The sequence below is a fragment of the Notolepis coatsorum genome (assembly GCF_963971535.1).
Source record: "Notolepis coatsorum genome assembly, chromosome: 17".
Lineage (NCBI taxonomy): Eukaryota > Metazoa > Chordata > Actinopteri > Aulopiformes > Paralepididae > Notolepis > Notolepis coatsorum.
Genome location: NC_140181.1, coordinates 11,393,322 through 11,416,748, shown reverse-complemented (window position 1 = coordinate 11,416,748; position 23,427 = coordinate 11,393,322). Strand labels below are relative to the sequence as shown.

Genomic DNA, 23,427 nt, shown 5'->3' with positions numbered 1-23,427 from the left:
GCTCACTCACTCACTCACTCACTCACTCACTCACTCACTCACTCATAGGGTTGGGCATCGTTTGGATTTGACCGATTCCCGTTCCGATTCCGATTCTCCATATCGATTCCTGTTCTGAACGATGCTCGCTTCCGATTCTTTGAGGTGCAGGTCACAGCTTATTTCGCAGGAGAATTTTTCTTTTTTTTTTAAAGTTTTTAAAAAATGTCATACTATCACATCACATTTTCAGTTGGCTTGATACAGTTTAATTTGGTTGCTGTACTGTAACTAGGGTATTAATTAACAAAGTACTTTTTTTTTTTTTTTTTTTCTTTTTTTTTAAGAATCTAACTGCAGATATGTTACTTCCACAACTGGAAGTTAGGAACCGGTTCCTAATTAGAACCGGTTTTCGGTGCCCAACCCTCACTCACTCACTCACTCACTCACTCACTCACTCACTCACTCACTCACTCACTCATAGGGCCAGACCATTGAGACCACCAGTGTCTTGCTCATATAGCCACTCCCCTGGGCCTAGACAGTCTCTCATACTGTACACTAACTGAAGTGAGTCATTGTGTCCCAAGACCACTCCCTGACATATAAGTGGAACAGAAATGAAATACTCTAAATACTCTAACTGTTATTTTATAGTTTATTTATCTGATCAAATGCAATACACGAGAGTCGCAACATTTCTGAACGTAGGTTTACTAATGATGGCAATGATATTATGTGACCAAGCCCGGTCGGTGTCGATTATACAGAATGTCAACTTTCAAATGACGTGTCATACATTGCTTTGATCTGACAATATTTTAAGAAGATGTGCAAAAAGATTGTGAAAAACAATCTAAAGTTTGGCTGCATTTTTAACAACCTTGGCAGTCAGGTACTAGGTGTCACAAACCGCCTTTTTTTAAACAAAGGTTTTTAGTACTATTTAGAGATACTATAACTGTTAGCTATCGTAGTAAATATGTTCTTAAATATTCATATCGAGAGAAAAAAAAACTAGATCTGAGATCTGACTTCCAGACATGAGTCTCTTACCTCTGGGCCCGACGGTCACATGATGACAGCTGGGGCTGTGCTCGCTAACATTACAATTGCTAACTACTGTAGGAGTCGCAGCCTTGTAACATTTTTGTTTAATATTTGTAAAGTTGGTCAACCTGAGTCTTTGTGGTCAGAACTACAACCCAGAACCCAGAACTATGCACTCAAGCTAAAGTGTTTTTTTTTTTATGTTTTTATTGTTTTCTTATTACTCCAATGTTTTAAGTTATGTGTTCGGACCCCAGGGAGAGTAGTCGTTCACCCATTGGGCGTGGAGTGGACTAATGGGGGATCCATATAATAAATAAATAAATAAAAGCATCTTCTCACTAAAAGACTAGATTCAATGGAATTATAAAAAAAATTAAAGAATAATTAGCCGCGTGGCCACGGTTACCGGCCAGTGCCAATTATCTCAAAACGCCAGATACTGTACAGTACTCACTTTACTGTACAGTTTTATTTATATGTGTTTTATATTGCAACCGGCTGTTGATTGTCACATCCTGGTTAGACGTACACAATCTCGTTGCACTGTGTCGTGTACTGTGTAATGACAATCAAGTGAATCTAATCTAATCTAATCTGATCTAAAATATTGGCCTGATTTAATCCTTCCGGGGGCGATTAACTGGTCGATCACAATCATTTTATACTGCGTATATGCTTAACGGTCCCAGGTGGCAAACGAGGGAACTTGAACCATAACATCCCGTGGTCTTCCTCCTCCTCCCTCTCCTCCTCCTCCTCCTCCCTCTCCTCCTCCTCCCTCTCCTCCTCCTCCTCCTCCCTCTCCTCCTCCTCCTCCTCCTCCTCCTCCTCCTCCTCCTCCTCCTCCTCCTCCTCCTCCCTCTCCTCCTCCTCCTCCTCCTCCTCCTCCTCCTCCTCCTCCTCCTCCTCCTCCTCCTCCTCCTCCTCCTCCTCCTCCTCCTCCTCCTCCTCCTCTCCCAGAGCATGCTGACGGGCTGTGTCACAGTCTGACGGAGGTGTGTCCCGTCCTCAAGCCTCAGACGCAGGGCCTGGCCCGGGACGCCTGGGAGATCCCCAGAGACTCCCTCCGCCTCGACCTCAAGCTGGGACAGGGCTGCTTCGGAGAGGTCTGGATGGGTAAGCGTTCAGTTCACCTCTTGCCTCAAAGAGAATCGTGTTTCTCTTCACGGTGTGAATTTCTGAGTAGTTATTTTTATCATCTAGCTGTAAGTTGTATTTTATGTTTGTTCAAATAAGTGGTCTACGTGTTAAAAGAATAGCTCTACATTCTGACAGCCATCACTGATATAGAGTCCCTGGTCAGTAACATGGGTCTCCCAGTCCCTCCACTCTGCAGTAAACAGTCATCACTGATATAGTGTCTGGTCAGTAACATGGGTCTCCCGGTCCCTCCACTCTGCAGTAAACAGTCATCACTGATATAGTGTCTGGTCAGTAACATGGGTCTCCCAGTCCCTCCACTCTGCAGTAAACAGCCATCACTGATATAGAGTGTCTGGTCAGTAACATGGGTCTCCCAGTCCCTCCACTCTGCAGTAAACAGCCATCACTGATATATAGTGTCTGGTCAGTAACATGGGTCTCCCAGTCCCTCCACTCTGCAGTAAACAGACATCACTGATATAGAGTGTCTGGTCAGTAACATGGGTCTCTCAGTCCCTCCACTCTGCAGTAAACAGCCATCACTGATATAGTGTCTGGTCAGTAACATGGGTCTCCCAGTCCCTCCACTCTGCAGTAAACAGCCATCACTGATATAGTGTCTGGTCAGTAACATGGGTCTCTCAGTCCCTCCACTCTGCAGTAAACAGTCATCACTGATATAGAGTGTCTGGTCAGTAACATGGGTCTCCCAGTCCCTCCACTCTACAGTAAACAGTCATCACTGATACAGAGTGTCTGGTCAGTAACATGGGTCTCCCAGTCCCTCCACTCTGCAATAAACAGTCATCACTGATACAGAGTGTCTGGTCAGTAACATGGGTCTCTCAGTCCCTCCACTCTGCAGTAAACAGACATCACTGATATATAGTGTCTGGTCAGTAACATGGGTCTCCCAGTCCCTCCACTCTGCAGTAAACAGTCATCACTGATATATAGTGTCTGGTCAGTAACATGGGTCTCCCAGTCCCTCCACTCTGCAGTAAACAGCCATCACTGATATAGAGTGTCTGGTCAGTAACATGGGTCTCCCGGTCCCTCCACTCTGCAGTAAACAGTCATCACTGATATAGAGTGTCTGGTCAGTAACATGGGTCTCCCGGTCCCTCCACTCTGCAGTAAACAGCCATCACTGATATATCACTGACTTAACATAATGTCTGACTAGCTGGACACAAGCCTCCTGTACAACATTACGATCTGTACAGGTAGTTTACCATCAGGCTGTGAAAGTTCTGGACAGGAAAACAAACAGCCACCACCATTGTTATAGCATAGCAAACCAGAACCTACTGAGCTGGGACAATCTTGTCAAATTCAAAGATGCCTGCCTTACCTATAAAATCCTACATGGCTTGGCTCCTCCCCCCTCTGTACTTTCATAAAACAGAAAGCATCTGCTGATAGATATACCAGGTCTGTAGTCAGAGGGGACTGTGTAGTCCCAAACAGGAGGTCTGCTTTTAGTCAGACAGCCTTTTCCGTGAGAGCAGCCCACACTTGGAACAGTCTGCCAACACGGCTCAGGGAGTATCAAAGTTACATCTCATTTAAAACTAACTTAAAATCATGGTTGAGAGATGGTCAAGTGTGCGACCATTTTAACTGAGGGGTTGTATTTTAATGTATTTATTTGTATGTATTTTAGGGTATTGTAACATATACTGATTCCTACTGTGTTTTAATTATTGTACTATGTTTTTTAACTGAGGGGTTGTATTTTAATGTATTTATTTGTATGTATTTTAGTGTATTGTAACCTATACTGATTCCTACTGTGTTTTAATTATTGTACTATGTTTTAATTATTGTTGTGCTCATGTCACCTGCCCCAGAGACTACAGTTGAAAATTAGCCAACTTGGCTAAACTGGCATATTTACAGTCAAATGTTCCTTAATATGCACTGTCTCTGTATTTTAAACCAATAAATACAAATACAAATAGAGTGTCTGGTCAGTAACATGGGGTCTCCCAGTCCCTCCACTCTGCAGTAAACAGCCATCACTGATATATAGTGTCTGGTCAGTAACATGGGGTCTCCCGGTCCCTCCACTCTGCAGTAAACAGCCATCACTGATATAGAGTGTCTGGTCAGTAACATGGGTCTCCCAGTCCCTCCACTCTGCAGTAAACAGACATCACTGATATAGAGTGTCTGGTCAGTAACATGGGTCTCTCAGTCCCTCCACTCTGCAGTAAACAGTCATCACTGATATAGAGTGTCTGGTCAGTAACATGGGTCTCCCAGTCCCTCCACTCTGCAGTAAACAGTCATCACTGATACAGAGTGTCTGGTCAGTAACATGGGTCTCCCAGTCCCTCCACTCTGCAATAAACAGTCATCACTGATATAGAGTGTCTGGTCAGTAACATGGGGTCTCCCAGTCCCTCCACTCTGCAGTAAACAGTCATCACTGATATAGAGTGTCTGGTCAGTAACATGGGGTCTCCCAGTCCCTCCACTCTGCAGTAAACAGTCATCACTGATATAGAGTGTCTGGTCAGTAACATGGGTCTCCCAGTCCCTCCACTCTGCAATAAACAGTCATCACTGATATAGAGTGTCTGGTCAGTAACATGGGGTCTCCCAGTCCCTCCACTCTGCAGTAAACAGTCATCACTGATATAGAGTGTCTGGTCAGTAACATGGGTCTCTCAGTCCCTCCACTCTGCAGTAAACAGCCATCACTGATATAGAGTGTCTGGTCAGTAACATGGGGTCTCCCAGTCCCTCCACTCTGCAGTAAACAGTCATCACTGATACAGAGTGTCTGGTCAGTAACATGGGTCTCCCAGTCCCTCCACTCTGCAGTAAACACTAAATACATGTCCTGGTATCCCCTTCCCACTTTATCCAATCAGAAGAGAGAACTCCACACTGCAAAATTGGATTGACAAAAATAAGAAATAAAAACTAGCAGGCGTGGCAATATTTATTGAAATAAAACAATTTAAAAAAAGATCTAGGGTTCTCTCTCCTGATTGGATAAAGTGGGAAGGGATACATTTAGGCAAGGGATACAATAAAATGTATTTAGTGTTTACTGCAGAGCAGTTGAGGAGTTGTGTTCGGTGGATGAAACTCAAACAAGTTATAAATAATAACATTATTTGCACGGCGACCTCAAAGTCATGTTTTCTAAATCTTTTATTTTATTTTTTTTATCCACTTTTTCTCCCCATTTTTCTATTTTTCTCCCATCCCAATTTCGTATTATCCAATCCTCCCCTCCCCTGTCTTGAACGTTGCTAGGCCATGCCTCCCACTGGTCGGCTGTAGTGAGGAGGATAGAAGCCTTGCATCACGTGTCCCCTCCGGTACATGAGGAGGCAGCCGTCGCATCTTTTCACCTGCGCAGCTCGATCTCTCAGTGGCGAGGAGTAGCGCGTGGGAGGCTCACGCTGCCCCCGATACTTCCTGATTCTACTGCGCAGGCGCGCCAACCGACCTGTAGGAGTCGCCGTCCACAACGTCCAATCCCCACCCACCGGCTTTCCCACCCTCTAATACTGCCAATTGTGTTAGTATGAACGACCAGCCAAGCCGGAAGCAACGGCCGAGAGCTGGGCTCGAACCCAGCGTCTCCTGCGTTAGTGGCGAGCGCCTTGCGCACTGCGCCACTCAGCCGCCCCGTGTATTCTAAATCTTTGAGGGGAGGAGGAGGAGGAGGAGGAGGAGGAGGAGGAGGAGGAGGAGGAGGAAGAGGAGGAGGAGGAGGAGGAGGAGGAGGAGGAGGAGGGCGTATATAGATTTGCACGCAGGAAGCAACGCGTCGTACCGCTCTGTTGGCACGGACGCGGTCGCCGCGGGGATGGAGGCGTGGCGTGGCGTGGCGTGGCGTGACTCCTTGCCTTGGTCCACACTACAGGGACGTGGAACGGCACGACGCGGGTGGCGATCAAGACGCTGAAGACGGGCACCATGTCGCCCGAGGCCTTCCTGGCCGAGGCGCAGGTCATGAAGAAGCTGCGGCACGAGAAGCTGGTCCAGCTGTACGCCGTGGTGTCGGAGGAGCCCATCTACATCGTCACGGAGTACATGGGCCAAGGTCAGTTATATACTGTATATTATATATACTACATCGTCACGGAGCACATGGGCCAAGGTCAGTGTTATATACTACACTATATATACTACACTACATCGTCACGGAGCACATGGGCCAAGGTCAGTTACATCGTCACGGAGTACATGGGCCAAGGTCAGTTATATACTGTATATTATATATACTACATCGTCACGGAGCACATGGGCCAAGGTCAGTTACATCGTCACGGAGCACATGGGCCAAGGTCAGTTACATCGTCACGGAGCACATGGGCCAAGGTCAGTTACATCGTCACGGAGCACATGGGCCAAGGTCAGTTATATACTGTATATTATATATACTACATCGTCACGGAGCACATGGGTCAAGGTCAGTTATATACTGTATATTATATATACTACATCGTCACGGAGCACATGGGTCAAGGTCAGTTATATACTGTATATTATATATACTACATCGTCACGGAGCACATGGGCCAAGGTCAGTTATACACTGTATATTATATATACTACATCGTCACGGAGCACATGGGCCAAGGTCAGTGTGCTCTGTATTAGGGATGTCCGATATTATCGGCCGATATCGGCAGTAAAATGTGATATCGGAAAATATCGGTATCGGTAAAAAAAAACTAAAAAACAATAACAATATATATATTTTTTTTTATATTTATTTAACCTTTATTTACCCAGGCAAGCAAGTAAGAACCAATTCTTATTTTATTTATTGTCAAAAGTATGCATGTTGGTTTAATTCAACAACAAGAGATATGTAATGTTAATTTTTACTTTTTTAATGATCATATTTTGCACAGATAATGCTTACATTTAGAAAGCCTTTTGAATGCATCCAGTGAAATTATTAGTTACCTGAAATTATTCAGTTTTTGGGGGGAAACCCTGCATATATCGGTATCGGTTGATATTGGTATCGGTAATTAAGAGTTGGACAATATCGAAATATCGGTATCGGTAAAAAAGCCAATATCGAGCATCCCTACTCTGTATATATATATATTATTTTTTTTTATCCACTTTTTCTCCCATTTTCTATATTTTCTCTCATCCCAATTTCGTATCATCCAATTCGACCCTCCCCTGTCACGAACGCTGTTTCTTGCCTCCCACAAGCCGGCTGCAATGTGGACTAAGTCATACATAGCACAAGTACTTGAGGTAACAGCAGTCGCATCTTTTCACCTGCGCAGCTCGATCTCTCAGTGGTGAGGAGTAACGCGTGGGAGGCTCACGCTGCCCCCGACACTTCCTGATTCCACTGCGCAGGCGCACCAACCGACCTGTAGGAGTCGCTGTCCACAACGCCCGATCCCCACCCATCAGTTTCCCACCCCCTAATACGGCCAATGTGTATTAGTACGGACGACCAGCTAAACTGAAAGCAATGTGGAGCGCTGGGCTCGAACAGGCGAGCCCAGCGTCTCCAGCATTTCGTGGCGAGCGCCTTGCCCACTACGCCACGTAGCCGCCCTGTATATATATATATTATATACACTACATCGTCACAGAGTACATGGGCCAATATATATATATTAAGGCTGTCAAAGTTAACACCGTATTAACGCGTTAGCGCCCGATTCTATTAACGCCACTATTTTTTTTCAACTCACGATTAACTTTTATGATTTTTTCTTTATTTTGGATTTTTTTTTACTAGACTTCACTCAGGTGTATTGTTGATGCTCTCATTGATACTATGTTTGTTTCTGAAGTGTGTGTGTGTGTGTGTGTGTGTGTGTGTGTGTGTGTGTGTGTGTGTGTGTGTGTGTGTGTGTGTGTGTGTGTGTGTGTGTGTGTGTGTGTGTGTGTGTGTGTGTGTGTGTGTGTGTGTGTGTGTGTGTGTGTGTGTGTGTGAGATATATAGAGAGAGAGGGGGGTGAGAGATATGAGGAAGGGGCAAGAGAGAAAGAGAGCTGAGAGAGTGTGTGTGAGAGAGAGAGGGGGGGGGTGTGTGATTACTCAGCCCTTGTGTGGGTGAATGTAACAAGTTCCTAACGTTTTCTTTCCCCTATTATTTCATGCACACTTTATTCATTGTTTTAAATGATTATTTTCTTAAGTTATTTTGTGCATCACTCTGTTTTGAATTTGATGCAAATTTGCAATGCATGAGGGTCATCCTTTTGTGTTAAATGGCTGCATAAAGCAAGCATTTGTTGACTCGCATGTTGATAAGAGTATTAAAACTTGGAACTTGAAAAAGATCCGTTTAAGGTAGATATTTTTTTGTGCGATTAATTTGCGATTAATCGCGAGTTAACTATGGACAATCATGCGATTAATCGAGTTAAATATTTTAATCGATTGACAGCACTAATATATATATATTATACTACACTACGCCGTGGTGTCAGAGTAACACATCTACTGTACATCGTCACAGAGTACATGGGACATGGTCTCCCTTATGTGACCAGAGAGACTCATGTCTGGAAGTCAGATCACGAGAAAATTAATTTCATGTTTTTTTTTCCGTTTTGCTTTTCATATTATCACAGTTTGAATGTTTAAGAACATATTTACTGTAAGTGTAACAGCTAACAGTTATAGTATCTCTAAATAGTAAAAACCGTTGTTTGTGGGGCGGTCAAGTGGCGTAGCGGAGATTGCGTTCGTCACCAACCCCGGAGACGCTGGATTCGTCTGTTGGTTGTCACCAGCTTGGCTGGCCGTTCACACTAATACAATTGGCAGTATTAGAGGGTGGGAGAAGCTGGCGGGGTGGGTCCGGGTCGTTGTAAACAGCGACTCCTACAGTTCGGTCGGGGCGCCTGCTCAGCGCGGATAGGATCTAAGGGGGGTAGTGTGATCCTTCCACACGCTACGCCCTCTCAGTGAGAGTCCACGCTGCCAGGTGAAAAGAAGCAGTTGATTGGCTGGACGTGTGTCAGAGGAAGCACGTGATAGCCTCCACTCTCCCAGACCGACTGTGGGGGGTAAGTGCGCAGCGACCAGGTAGCCTGTATCAGTTCCGCAACCGTTGCTATTTCCGGGGTAGGCCTGATTGGCCCCGACAGGCACGTGACCCGCCGCGGCCACGCCCCGCGGCAGCCTCAGGACGCGGCAACGAGGCTGCTGTGGTTCACAGGCGCTTTCCGCCTTCAACGCCGCCCGCAGCATTAGGAAGGAGTTCGCGGCGCCTTTCACATCGCAGTCATCAGTCATAATAATCGCGCCGCAGACGGCAGTCATGCAATCTTTTATCATTTAACATTTGAAAGGCATATATTGTTGTATGAAATAAAATAGTATAGAGACATATGTACAGCGTCGCGCCGCAGTCGGCAGTCATGCAATCATTTATCATTTAACATTTGAAAGGCATACATTGTTGTATGAAATAAAATAGCGGGGAGAATATGCTCACGCGAGCGGCATCGCTGAGCTCTGGTGACGGTCTTATTGGGGCTTATGTCGAGATTTTTTTTTGCAACTGTTGTGTTACTGCTTTCTGACCGAATTAGTCATTCATTTGTATCTATAAAGACATATTCATAATCCAACATATGTGTAAAGAAACAACATATTCCGATTGGAAGACTCCCAGCTCCTTCCTGCTCGCGTCTCACAGGGCTGAGCTGTGCACGGCTTTAGTCTCACTCGAGTGAGGAGGAGCGGAACTTCGGAAGACCGCTGGTTCTCCAACATACAGCGGTGTGCTCTTCAGAATGTACCGGGAGAAACGTTTACTGTACCCCGCAGACATAATAAGCATATAAGCAGTGCTTACCAACGTTATTAGTTACGTTATTTCTGACCGAATTAGTCATTCATTTGTCTAGCACAGTCTCTAACAGTGTAACAGTAAGAAGCATTTTGGATAAAAGTATTCTGTACTTCTGTATGACAACAATGTATGCCTTTCAAATGTTAAATGATTAAATGATACACAGCGAAATCTACGCTCTCGCCTCTCATCCTGCTTTCGCCAACGGCAGCGATGTGAAAGGCGAAGCGAACTCCAGCAGTAGCGCGCTTGCTCCTGGGGCTGCCGCGGGGCGTGGCCGCGGCGGGTCACGTGCCTGTCGGGGCCAATCAGGCCTACCCCGGAAATAGCAACGGTTGCGGAACAGCTACAGGCGACCAGGAAGGGGATTGGGAATTGGCATAACGACTAACATTGGGATGGGAGAAAATCGGAGGAAAAAGGAGGGGGAAAAAGATCAACAATAAAAAAAATAAAAACGTTGTTTGTAAAAAATTAAATAAAAATTTAAAAGCTGTTTGTGACACCTCACATACGTATGACCAGGCATCGTATGTGAGGCCTAACCTTATTTTGATAATAAATGGGTATGTACCAAATCCCAACAGCGACAACGTCTGATTAGCTACTTGCTAAGCTAAGCTACTGTATCCTGGTGCGGTTATTTTCATGTCACACAGCCAGACACGTTACAGTAACCAGGCCCTAGATTCAAGATTCAAGAGATTCAAGAGGTTTATTCATCACATACATACACAAGACAATATAGTGAAATGAAGGTGGCCATGCCCGCTCCGATTGTGCAAAAAATACAAATAATAACAGAATAAAATACAATAGATAATAAAATAGACATGATAAAAGTACTAAGATAAAAAATACAATACAATGCTAAGCTTAGGTAATGAGTCCTATGTACACTACTACACAATACGTAACACACAGTGGTACAGTATGTTGGTAACAGGCAGCTTGCTGGACACGTTACAGTAACCAGGCCCTAATGTAACACACAGTGGCATGTTGATATCTTACTAACAAGCAGCTTGCTGGACACGTTACAGTAACCAGGCCCTAACGTAACACACAGTGGTCATGTTGGTATCTCGTTAACAGGCAGCTTGCTGGACACGTTACAGTAACCAGGCCCTAACGTAACACACAGTGTGGCATGTTGGTATCTCGTTAACAGGCAGCTTGCTGGACACGTTACAGTAACCAGGCCCTAACGTAACACACAGTGGTCATGTTGGTATCTCGTTAACAGGCAGCTTGCTGGACACGTTACAGTAACCAGGCCCTAACGTAACACACAGTGGTCATGTTGGTATCTCGTTAACAGGCAGCTTGCTGGACACGTTACAGTAACCAGGCCCTAACGTAACACACAGTGGTCATGTTGGTATCTCGTTAACAGGCAGCTTGCTGGACACGTTACAGTAACCAGGCCCTAACGTAACACACAGTGGTCATGTTGGTATCTCGTTAACAGGCAGCTTGCTGGACACGTTACAGTAACCAGGCCCTAACGTAACACACAGTGTGGCATGTTGGTATCTCGTTAACAGGCAGCTTGCTGGACACGTTACAGTAACCAGGCCCTAACGTAACACACAGTGTGGCATGTTGGTATCTCGTTAACAGGCAGCTTGCTGGACACGTTACAGTAACCAGGCCCTAACGTAACACACAGTGGTCATGTTGGTATCTCGTTAACAGGCAGCTTGCTGGACACGTTACAGTAACCAGGCCCTAACGTAACACACAGTGTGGCATGTTGGTATCTCGTTAACAGGCAGCTTGCTGGACACGTTACAGTAACCAGGCCCTAACGTAACACACAGTGTGGCATGTTGGTATCTCGTTAACAGGCAGCTTGCTGGACTTCCTGAAGGGAGACATGGGGAGGCTGCTCCGCCTCCCACAGCTGGTGGACATGGCTTCACAGGTGAGAACATCACACTCTGAGCATGGCACTTACACTGCCCAGGGTTAGGGGTTCGATTCCCACTGGGGCTACCCTCTACTGTAACATGGTTGTCTCTCTTGAGGTCTTGTCTGTATGTCTGTCTCTGCTGTAACATGGTTGTCTCTGATGTATTGTCTGTATGTCTGTCTCTGCTGTAACATGGTTGTCTCTCTGATGTCTGTATGTCTGTCTCTGCTGTAACATGGTTGTCTCTCTGATGTCTGTATGTCTGTCTCCGCTGTAAGTAACACGGTTGTCTCTCTGATGTTTTGTCTGTATGTCTGTCTCTGCTGTAACACGGTTGTCTCTCTGATGTCTTGTCTGTATGTCTGTCTGTACTGTAACACGGTTGTCTCTCTGATGTTTTGTCTGTATGTCTGTCTCTGCTGTAACACGGTTGTCTCTCTGATGTCTTGTCTGTATGTCTGTCTCTGCTGTAACACTGTTGTTTCTCTGATGTCTTGTCTGTATGTCTGTCTCTGCTGTAACACGGTTGTCTCTCTGATGTTTTGTCTGTATGTCTGTCTCTGCTGTAACACTGTTGTTTCTCTGATGTCTTGTCTGTATGTCTGTCTCTGCTGTAACACGGTTGTCTCTCTGATGTCTTGTCTGTATGTCTGTCTCTGCTGTAACACTGTTGTTTCTCTGATGTCTTGTCTGTATGTCTGTCTGCTGTAACACGGTTGTTTCTCTGATGTCTTGTCTGTATGTCTGTCTCTGCTGTAACACGGTTGTCTCTCTGATGTCCAGTCTGTATGTCTGTCTCTGCTGTAACACGGTTGTCTCTCTGATATTTTGTCTGTATGTCTGTCTCTGCTGTAACATGGTTGTCTCTCTGATATTTTGTCTGTATGTCTGTCTCTGCTGTAACATGGTTGTCTTATGTTTTCATCTTTTGTGTAATGTGCTCTGACACAAAACACATTTCTGTACCAACATAAAACAATTACCTTATCTTATTTCCCTGCGAAGCGCTTTGTGTCCTAGTAATGAAAAAGCACTATATAAATGCAGCCATTCGTTCATTAAGGTTTTATTGTCCTCTGCATTTCTCCTCTCAAGCCCCACCTTTTCACCAAGGCTTTTCCCCATTAGTTAGTTTAGATTAGATTAGGTTTCATTATCCCTTACCTGCCCTCATCCCCCCCCCCCTTTTTTTTCCATATTGCCCCCTTTCCCTAGCCCTCTTGATTGTAAAGCCACCTTGGGTTTCCTGAAAGGCGCTGTAGAAATTAGATTTATTATTATTATTTTATTATTATGATATTCCTCATGTTGAGTTGTTTCTCTGCGTGCCTCCCTCTCAGATCGCCTCGGGCATGGCCTACGTGGAGAGGATGAACTACGTCCACAGAGACCTGAGGGCTGCCAACATCCTGGTGGGCGATAATCTGGTGTGCAAGGTGGCGGACTTCGGTCTGGCCCGCCTCATCGAGGACAACGAGTACACTGCAAGGCAGGGTAAGACCAGCAGAGGGCGCTGCCTATCTTCTAGCCGTCTCTCCTTCTAACTCTACTGTTAGACTAACTGTCTATGCTGTTTTACACATCTGTTGTTATATCTACCTCATTTTTGCACTTTGTTTGCATTTTGTACATTCGTTTTGTATAGTGTTTGGTCTTGGTATTCTTTAAAAAAAAAGATTACTGTATGAAGCACATTCTCAGGAGGCTCATACAGAACCAAGCATTTCACTGTAACGTACATGTACCTTATATGTGACAACTTGAACTTGAAACTTATACCCAGTTTAATCACCTGTATATTGTATATTACTATTGCACTTTACTGTTACATTTGCACTCTGGTTGGATGCCAAACTTATTTTCGTTGTACTTGTGCTGCATGATGACAATAAATTTTAATAGAATAGAATAGAATAGAATAGAATAGAATAGAATATATAAGAATCTAATCTAATATGATATAATATAGTATAATATAATGATATAATATAAATAATATAATATGATATAATATATTATATCATATTATATCATATATTATATCATGGTATATATTATATCATATTATATATTATATCATATTCTATTATATCATATTATATATTATATTATGATATAATAGATAATAGAATAGAATATGATATAATATAATATAGTATGATATGATTAGGGCTGTCAGTTTATCGCGTTAATTAGATTAATTAATTACACAGCAAATAATCGCGTTATGAAAATTAACTCAAAATTAATTACAAAAAAAAAAAAAAAAATAATAATAATATTTTTTTTGTATCATTCATTCCATAAGCATGTAGAATACACATTTACAGATTTTTTTTAATATGGTCCATTTGCATGTTCTTGGTATCTGATTCTAGGGACATCTATGAATCTCAGGGAATGTATATTCCCAATTTCCCAGTGTCAGAAATACTGTGGGCTAGATCCACAAAGAATGGATTGCACGGTGCAAGTTGCACCCTTACTTACAATTCATTATGAATTGAAAATGGGGGACCCTGATGTAAACAAGACGAAAGTCTTACTCTGGTCTGCATTCCCTTAACAATTGTGTGTATTGAGCCGTACTGTATTGTACCCATTCTGCAATCTGTTAATAACATTTTCATTCAATCAATCAATCTGCGCGGTGATTGATTGAATGAACATTTTATTTTGAGTAAATTGTAATGAACCAAATGAGAATATCAATACATTTTTTTTAATTATCTTTGACTGTGAATAACACCATGCTCAAATTGACCAGACCTGAAAAATCTAAGCAAATTAATAGATGGAAGATGATTAAACGGACGGTTTTGTAGATACAGTACTGAATTCTGCCATCCGGACACATGCAATTTGAAATATGATTATAGAATATAGAATATGAGGCATAAAATGGTAATGCGATTAAAATGCGATTAATTAGATTAATTAATTACAAATCCTGTAATTAATTAGATACATTTTTTTAATCGCCTGACAGCACTAGATATGATATAATATAATGGGACACTTCTGTTACACCATGTGCCTGTGGCTGCAGGGGCCAAGTTCCCCATCAAGTGGACGGCTCCAGAGGCGGCTCTGTACGGCCGCTTCACCATCAAGTCTGACGTCTGGTCCTTTGGGGTTTTACTGACCGAACTGGCCACTAAAGGCAGAGTTCCGTATCCAGGTAAGAACACTGTCAACGTTAGTGTTTATACCCAACACCATCAGAACAAAGTACTAATCAACCACAGGGAAAAAAGGTACATAATAATGTATGTTGTATATTTACATGTTGTCCTGTCTTACCGTCTCCACTAGGCGGCATGGTGAACAGGGGGGTATAGGGAGGTGTTGTAAATGTCCTGTAATACCGTCTCTCTCCACTAGGCATGGTGAACAGGGGGGTATAGGGAGGTGAACAGGGGGGTATAGGGAGGTGTAGTGGTTACCGTCTCCACTAGGCGGCATGGTGAACAGGGGGGTATAGGGAGGTGAACAGGGGGGTATAGGGAGGTGAACAGGGGGGTATAGGGAGGTGAACAGGGGGGTATAGGGAGGTGTAGTGGTTACCGTCTCCACTAGGCGGCATGGTGAACAGGGGGGTATAGGGAGGTGAACAGGGGGGTATAGGGAGGTGAACAGGGGGGTATAGGGAGGTGAACAGGGGGGTATAGGGAGGTGTTGTGGTTACGTCTCATTGCTGTTTCCGGCCGGTCCTCTTCACGCAAAATTGCAACGTATTTCCCCCCATTGCCCATTTCTAAATCGTCTCGTTTAAAACAAATAAAGCATGAACATTTGGCATGCCAAAAATGCTTAAACAATAATGCTAGTGATAGAAGGGAACTCATTTTGTGCAAAAATGGAAAGCTTTCCAAATGTTCATGAGGCAGAATTGTTACAATAGTCGATGATCCATTTTCCCCCAATGATAAATCCCTATACGGGTGGAACCACCAGTGACGTCAGACTCTACACCTCCCTATTGTAAATGTCCTGTAATACCGTCTCTCTCCACTAGGCATGGTGAACAACAAACAGGGAGGTATTGTAAATGTCCTGTAATACCGTCTCTCTCCACTAGGCATGGTGAACAACAAACAGGGAGGTATTGTAAATGTCCTGTAATACCGTCTCTCTCCACTAGGCATGGTGAACAACAAACAGGGAGGTATTGTAAATGTCCTGTAATACCGTCTCTCTCCACTAGGCATGGTGAACAAACAGGGAGGTATTGTAAATGTCCTGTAATACCGTCTCTCTCCACTAGGCATGGTGAACAAACAGGGAGGTATTGTAAATGTCCTGTAATACCGTCTCTCTCCACTAGGCATGGCTGAACAAACCGGGAGGTATTGTAAATGTCCTGTAATACCGTCTCTCTCCACTAGGCATGGCTGAACAAACCGGGAGGTATTGTAAATGTCCTGTAATACCGTCTCTCTCCACTAGGCATGGTGAACAACAAACAGGGAGGTATTGTAAATGTCCTGTAATACCGTCTCTCTCCACTAGGCATGGTGAACAACAAACAGGGAGGTATTGTAAATGTCCTGTAATACCGTCTCTCTCCACTAGGCATGGCTGAACAAACCGGGAGGTATTGTAAATGTCCTGTAATACCGTCTCTCTCCACTAGGCATGGTGAACAACAAACCGGGAGGTATTGTAAATGTCCTGTAATACCGTCTCTCTCCACTAGGCATGGTGAACAACAAACCGGGAGGTATTGTAAATGTCCTGTAATACCGTCTCTCTCCACTAGGCATGGTGAACCGGGAGGTCCTGGACCAGGTGGAGCGCGGCTACAGGATGCCCTGCCCCGCCGAGTGTCCCGACTCCCTCCACGAACTGATGCTGACGTGCTGGAGGAAGGAGCCGGAGGAGCGGCCCACCTTCGAGTACCTGCAGGGCTTCCTGGAGGACTACTTCACCTCCACGGAGCCCCAGTACCAGCCGGGAGAGAACCTGTAGTCGAGGGGGGGGCGAGGCGTGGCGTGTGCGTGTGCGTGTCCACGAGTGTGTGCAATGTGGGCGAGGTGTGTCTGTATGTGTGTGCGTGGATGATGAGCACCCTTGTGCTTTGGAGTGCATGAAGGTGTGTGTGTGTGTGTGTGTGTGTGTGTGTGTGTGTGTGTGTGTGTGTGTGTGTGTGTGTGTGTGTGTGTGTGTGTGTGTGTGTGTGTGTGTGTGTGTGTGTGTGTGCATGTGTGTGTGTGTGTGTGTGTGTGTGTGTGTGTGTGTGTGTGTGTGCATGTGTGTGTGTGTGTGTGTGTGTGTGTGTGTGTGTGTGTGTAATAGCAGAGAGAGCCAACAGGACTCTGGGTACGACCAAACCACACAAACCTCGGCATCCGGTACGTTGCCGTGCCAACGGGACGTCGAATCCTCCGAGCGCGTTCAGCACCTGCCTCTCATCATAGTTCCTGTTCTCTCCCAACGTGTCGGCATTGTTATTGTTATTGTTTTCAAGGTACCGGGGAACCAACACAAGTTAACGCTGTCTCTCGATCCGGTCGTCCGGTACCGTCGGTTCCCCTCGCGCGTCAAGTCATCAAACTTCTGTCGGCGGAAACTTCTGTCACTTTACGACCTCGTGACCCCTACCTGCCCCCCCCCCCCCCCCCCCATGCATTCCTCCTGTGTTTTAATGAAAAAGACTGATCTCGTAGTTATAGTCAGGTTCGACACTGTGGCTGACGGGTTACCACGGTGACCGTCGCTGAGTCCAGGGAGACGGGGTCGCCGGGGAGACGGTAGTAGTGTCCTGCTGAAAGGACCACTTTCACGATGTCTTCCCAGACGCAAAAAAAAACAAAACACATAATGAATCTCGTGTCGGTCAGACTTTTGTCTTCCAATTTACGTCTCTCCAAGATCGACCCGCTTGTGAAGCGACGCTTTGGTGGACTTTATTATGTATCTTTTGTCAAAAGATCTCATGGATGTTATTTTAGATGAGGTTATATTCTAGACCTGGATCGACTGGAATATGTTCTGGTGCACAACCCTGCATTCGCTTCGTAACCATAGCTACTCGACTGTGTGTGTGTGTGCGAGTGTGTACGTGTGCATCCCTGAGGATAGTTTACTGATAGTTTGTGGTGAGGTGTCGCGTGTAACTTCTGACAGACGAGCTGTTGAGTACAGATCGGGTGTCTTTCTGTATCTCATGGACTTACCTGCGTGCACATTGGTTTAGTGGTGTGTGTGTGTGTGTGTGTGTGTGTGTGTGTGTGTGTGTGTGTGTGTGTGTGTGTGTGTGTGCACAGTCTCATCAGAAAACGTAAAGTAAGTACTAATCGACCACAGGAAAAAAGGCACATAATGTACGTTATGTTATAGCCATAAGTAATATATTTAGCTATTGTATATATAGTTAAGTAATATTTATCGTATCGGCGAAAGTCCAAAACAAACAGCGCGACCGGGAGTCAAACTAACAATGATTGTGGTTGCAGGCGGGTGCTCTCACCACTAGACTAAGACACCCACCCTGATACAAACACAGCTCTCACCACTAGACTAAGACACCCACCCACCCTGATACAAACACAGCTCTCACCACTAGACTAAGACACCCACCCTGATACAAACACAGCTCTCACCACTAGACTAAGACACCCACCCTGATACAAACACAGCTCTCACCACTAGACTAAGACACCCACTCACCCTGATACAAACACAGCTCTCACCACTAGACTAAGACACCCACCCACCCTGATACAAACACAGCTCTCACCACTAGACTAAGACACCCACCCTGATACAAACACAGCTCTCACCACTAGACTAAGACACCCACCCACCCTGATACAAACACAGTTCTCACCACTAGACTAAGACACCCACCCTGATACAAACACAGCTCTCACCACTAGACTAAGACACCCACCCTGATACAAACACAGCTCTCACCACTAGACTAAGACACCCACCCTGATACAAACACAGCTCTCATCACTAGACTAAGACACCCACCCACCCTGATACAAACACAGCTCTCATCACTAGACTAAGACACCCACCCACCCTGATACAAACACAGCTCTCACCACTAGACTAAGACACCCACCCACCCTGATACAAACACAGCTCTCACCACTAGACTAAGACACCCACCCTGATACAAACACAGCTCTCACCACTAGACTAAGACACCCACCCACCCTGATACAAACACAGCTCTCACCACTAGACTAAGACACCCACCCTGATACAAACACAGCTCTCACCACTAGACTAAGACACCCACCCACCCACCCTGATACAAACACAGCTCTCACCACTAGACTAAGACACCCACCCTGATACAAACACAGCTCTCACCACTAGACTAAGACACCCACCCACCCTGATACAAACACAGCTCTCACCACTAGACTAAGACACCCACCCTGATAGAAACACAGCTCTCACCACTAGACTAAGACACCCACCCTGATACAAACACATCTCTCACCACTAGACTAAGACACCCACCCTGATACAAACACAGCTCTCACCAATAGACTAAGACACCCACCCACCCTGATACAAACACAGCAATACTATGATGATGATTAATTTTAACGTTTAATGGTTATGGTTAAGATAGAAAGTTAGGGGTTAGGGTTTCGGTGAGCCTATCAGAAAAGTGTCTCAGTAGTCTTGAGGTAAAGTGAGGTTCTCAAATGTTTTCTGAAAAGTTAAGACATTTTGACTTGTACTTATTCGTAATACGTACACATTGTACATTCTCGGGGGGAAAAAAACGTCAATATATTACTTACGGCTAGTTCAAGTTTCAGGCTTTGTTTTTATTGTCACATATAAGGTACACTGTACATTACAGTGAAATGCTTGGTTCTGTATGAGCCCCCTGAGATTGTGCTTCATAACAGTAAAAAAAATAATAAGTTTAAATAATAAAGACCAAACACTATACAATATACAAAACTAAAGTACAACTACAGTACAACATGCAAAAATGAGGTAGAGATGTAGTGCAAACTATAACAATACAATATTATACATTTTTCCTGCGGTCGATAAGTACTTTATTTACAAGAGGGACGGGGACGCTGTGCCAACTGTACGACACAGAGAGGCCTCTCTCCGTCTCACGGGTTCATATTCAACTACTTCTCCTGAAACAGAAATGGCTACTGATCACTGGTTCTCCTCAGGAGGGAGACGACGACGTCTACAATTCTGCTGCGACGTGTGTGTGTGTGTTTTCTTTTCTTCGTGCCAATGAACTCTCTTTTGTACTCTTCTTCCGCTGTCCGAAAGTGTATTTTTATTACTCTGAACTTTTCTTACGATGAAGGTTGAACTACAGGTAAAAGAGCGGGGCCCTGTACTTTGACTCAAAATGATAATCCACTGTTTTTCCTCTTGTGCTGCCAACCATGGCTTTTTACTGATATCTGGCTTAAAGGTATTTGAAGCATTTAGATCAGGGGTCTCAAACTCAATTTACTTGGGGGCCGCTGGAGGTAGAGTCTGGTTTGAGGCTGGGCCGCATCAAATATTCCACACAAAAAGGGTTTCATGTATTTTTTTTTTAATTTTTAATGGAAATGTATGGTTGAAACATGCAAACGTTCAAACGCACACACACTAATAAGCATTGGAGGCTTTTAACCAGGGCCGGACTGGGGGAAATCATTCAGGCCAGGATATATAGTGCGAAATATAGCCCCAGTCAGGCCACTTTTTAAGCGGGGGGGGGTCCCCCACCAGGAGATTTTGTGTTACAAAGACTTAATTTCCTGCATTCTGGTGCAGGAATTGTTTTATTTGTACCCTATAAATGCCAGTGTTTGTGATGACATGACTGCAAAAAAAATATAAAAATAAACTTTTTTTGGGATTTTTTTTTTTCTTTTTCCTTTTTGGAAATCATCAAAATATCATCCAGCGAGCCCGCAATTGGGCCGCGAGTTTGAGACCCCTGATTTAGATCGAATGAATCCCACGTCTCTGCTCAGCGCTGACCTTCGTGAAGGTGGTCGGGGGAAGTGAGCTCCTTCAGCCGACCACCTCAGTACAGCCCGTTATTAGCGCAGCGTTGAGCATGACGTCACACTGACACTGTTTTGATCATTTGATCATATGAGCGGCGGTGGGTCATGGTATTATACTAAGGTGGGTGCCTTCCTCTCTAGAGGCCCTGGTTTCCCAAACAGCGGATCGGGGGCTCAAAATGGCCCGCGGGCCTTCCTTTGTTTAGGCAGGACGCCGAGAAACTAAACGGCTCATTCGGGTTCCTGACTTGAAAAGTTTAAGAAGCCACACTTCCGGCCGGCCAGTAGGGGGCGACAGAGTGACACGCCCTTCCCCGACAAAGCCTGTATTGGAAAAATTAAATTGGCAATTTGAATAGACAAGTATTTTGTAAATATCCCTATTGCTAATATTTTGTATATATATATCCTGTTTATAATTTATTCCCTTTTTATTAAATACCCGATGCCCCCCCCCCCCCCCCCCCCCCAACATCACTCTGCCATCTTCTGTTATGTTCATGGTACTTCTTATGGGATATGCGAAAACTGACAATATATATATATATACATATATATATATATATATATATATATATATATATATATATATATATATATATATATATATATATATATATATATATATATATATTATATATATATATAGCAAGTATGTTTCTGTGATACTTTGTCTTCTTCTACTACTTTTACTCCTTCAGTCAGGGATGTACTTTACTACTAAACTAGTTGTGCTGTCATCATGTACTACTAAACTAGTTGTGCTGTCATCATGTACTACTAAACTAGTTGTGCTGTCATCATGTACTACTAAACTAGTTCTGCTGTATCATGTACTACTAAACTAGTTGTGCTGTCATCATCTACTACTAAACTAGTTTCTGTCTAGTCTCTGGTGACATCACTGGTGGCCATATTCAAACTAATTTACTCTCAATAACTGTCAAACTACATGTGTGCAAAACTGTTCAGAACGTGTGTGTGTGTGATTGTGTGCAAAATAAGTCAGCATTGTTTTTTGGTGAAGTGCCCCTTTAATGAGCTGCCAATGACAATGGTTTCTGGTGTGGGTCGTTTCCTCTGTGACGTCTTTTTGGACATTTTAGAAATCTGTAGGTTTCAGCAACTGGCAGCCATTGAATACATCATTAGAACGTTGAGTTCTCAAAATACCAATCGCACGGCATCAAAAAGGGGTTTACAAGAGATGAATTGAACTGAACGCATCGACACGTGACGTTATCAAAACACACACGTATCCCGTTCGACACATTGTCTTTTTAAGAGCGTGGCTATGTTACTGCTATTATTTCAACTAGGGATGTTCGATATTGGCTTTTTTACCGATATCCGATATACCGATATTGTCCAACTCTTAATTTCCGATACCGATATCAACCTATACCGATATATGCAGGGTCCCCCCCCCCCCCCCCCCCAAAAACGGAATAATTTCAGGTAATTAACATTACATACCTCTTGTCGTGGAATTAACACAACATTATGCATACTTTTGACAATAAATAAAATAAGAATTTGTTCTTACTTGCTTGCCTGGGTAAATAAAGGTTAAATAAATGTAAAAAAATTCTTTTCTTTTGAAAACCGATACCGATAATTTCCGATATTACATTTGAATGCCAATATCGGCCGATAATATCGGTAGGCCGATAATATCGGACATCCCTAATTTCAACGTATCTCTTTTTAAGAGCGTGGCGTGCGTTTACCTGCTATTATTTCAACGCGAGTGTGTAGCGCATGTGACCGCTGTGCTGTACTAGTATTGTTTTACGGCTCAACCACGCCTTCCTCGGCTGGGATGTCACCGAGCGAACACTACTGATGTTTAGATTATAACCCTCCTTCCTGGAGACGGTACGACGGCCCGGGATGATGATGATGAGGAAGGGTTTGACCCATATCTGTGTCTTTTCTACTCTGTCCTGTGGACACGTGGGCTACGCCGTGACAATAGATTCTGGCTAGGTGTTCAGATCAGTGTGCCCCCCCCCCCCGCCCCCCCGCCCTCGATAGTTTTGGTTCCACTTCAGTCCCTGCTCTGGTCCTGGTTTTGTTTCTATTGCCGGCTGCAGCACTGATACCATTATTATTTGGTTATATAAGTGTTATTTCTAAAGTCGTGAAAATGTATAAAATCATGCAAATATTCACGGTGGTGCATCCCAACTTTCTAATGCACATCCCTGTAAAAAATATTATGCCCAAGGGCCGAGCAAAAAAAGAAAAGAAAAAAAAGCCTAACTTTTCAATCGGCTCTATATATTTGTGTTTTTGGTGGGGGGGGGGGGGGGGGGGGGGGGGGGGGGGGGGGGGGGGGGGGCTTTCTTTTAGATATTTTTTAATTAAAAAATTAAAAATTTTAATAATAAATAAAAAAAGAAAACCTCACCACACATTGTCTCGTGGTGGTTTCTTCCTGCTATTGCGGCCAAGCGATGCCAAAATGAATATCCGGGAAAACACTGATTCTGAGTGTTCTAGGT

At 44.2% G+C, this 23,427-nt stretch overlaps 1 protein-coding gene across 2 annotated transcripts in view; it reads left to right on the top strand.

Moving 5' to 3' along the window:
* Positions 1 to 17,034, top strand: part of src (v-src avian sarcoma (Schmidt-Ruppin A-2) viral oncogene homolog) — a gene marked incomplete at its 5' end in the record, with an annotated part of 102,938 nt that extends 85,904 nt beyond the window's left edge. For both annotated transcript variants that reach the window (XM_084333728.1, XM_084333729.1), the window contains 6 exons: positions 1,996 to 2,151; positions 6,068 to 6,247; positions 11,845 to 11,921; positions 13,250 to 13,403; positions 14,959 to 15,090; positions 16,672 to 17,034. In XM_084333728.1, the coding sequence (XP_084189854.1) occupies positions 1,996 to 2,151; positions 6,068 to 6,247; positions 11,845 to 11,921; positions 13,250 to 13,403; positions 14,959 to 15,090; positions 16,672 to 16,880 (908 nt within the window). In that variant the 3' untranslated portion in view covers positions 16,881 to 17,034. The remainder of the gene's footprint in view (positions 1 to 1,995; positions 2,152 to 6,067; positions 6,248 to 11,844; positions 11,922 to 13,249; positions 13,404 to 14,958; positions 15,091 to 16,671) is intronic.
* Positions 17,035 to 23,427: the final 6,393 nt, after the last annotated feature.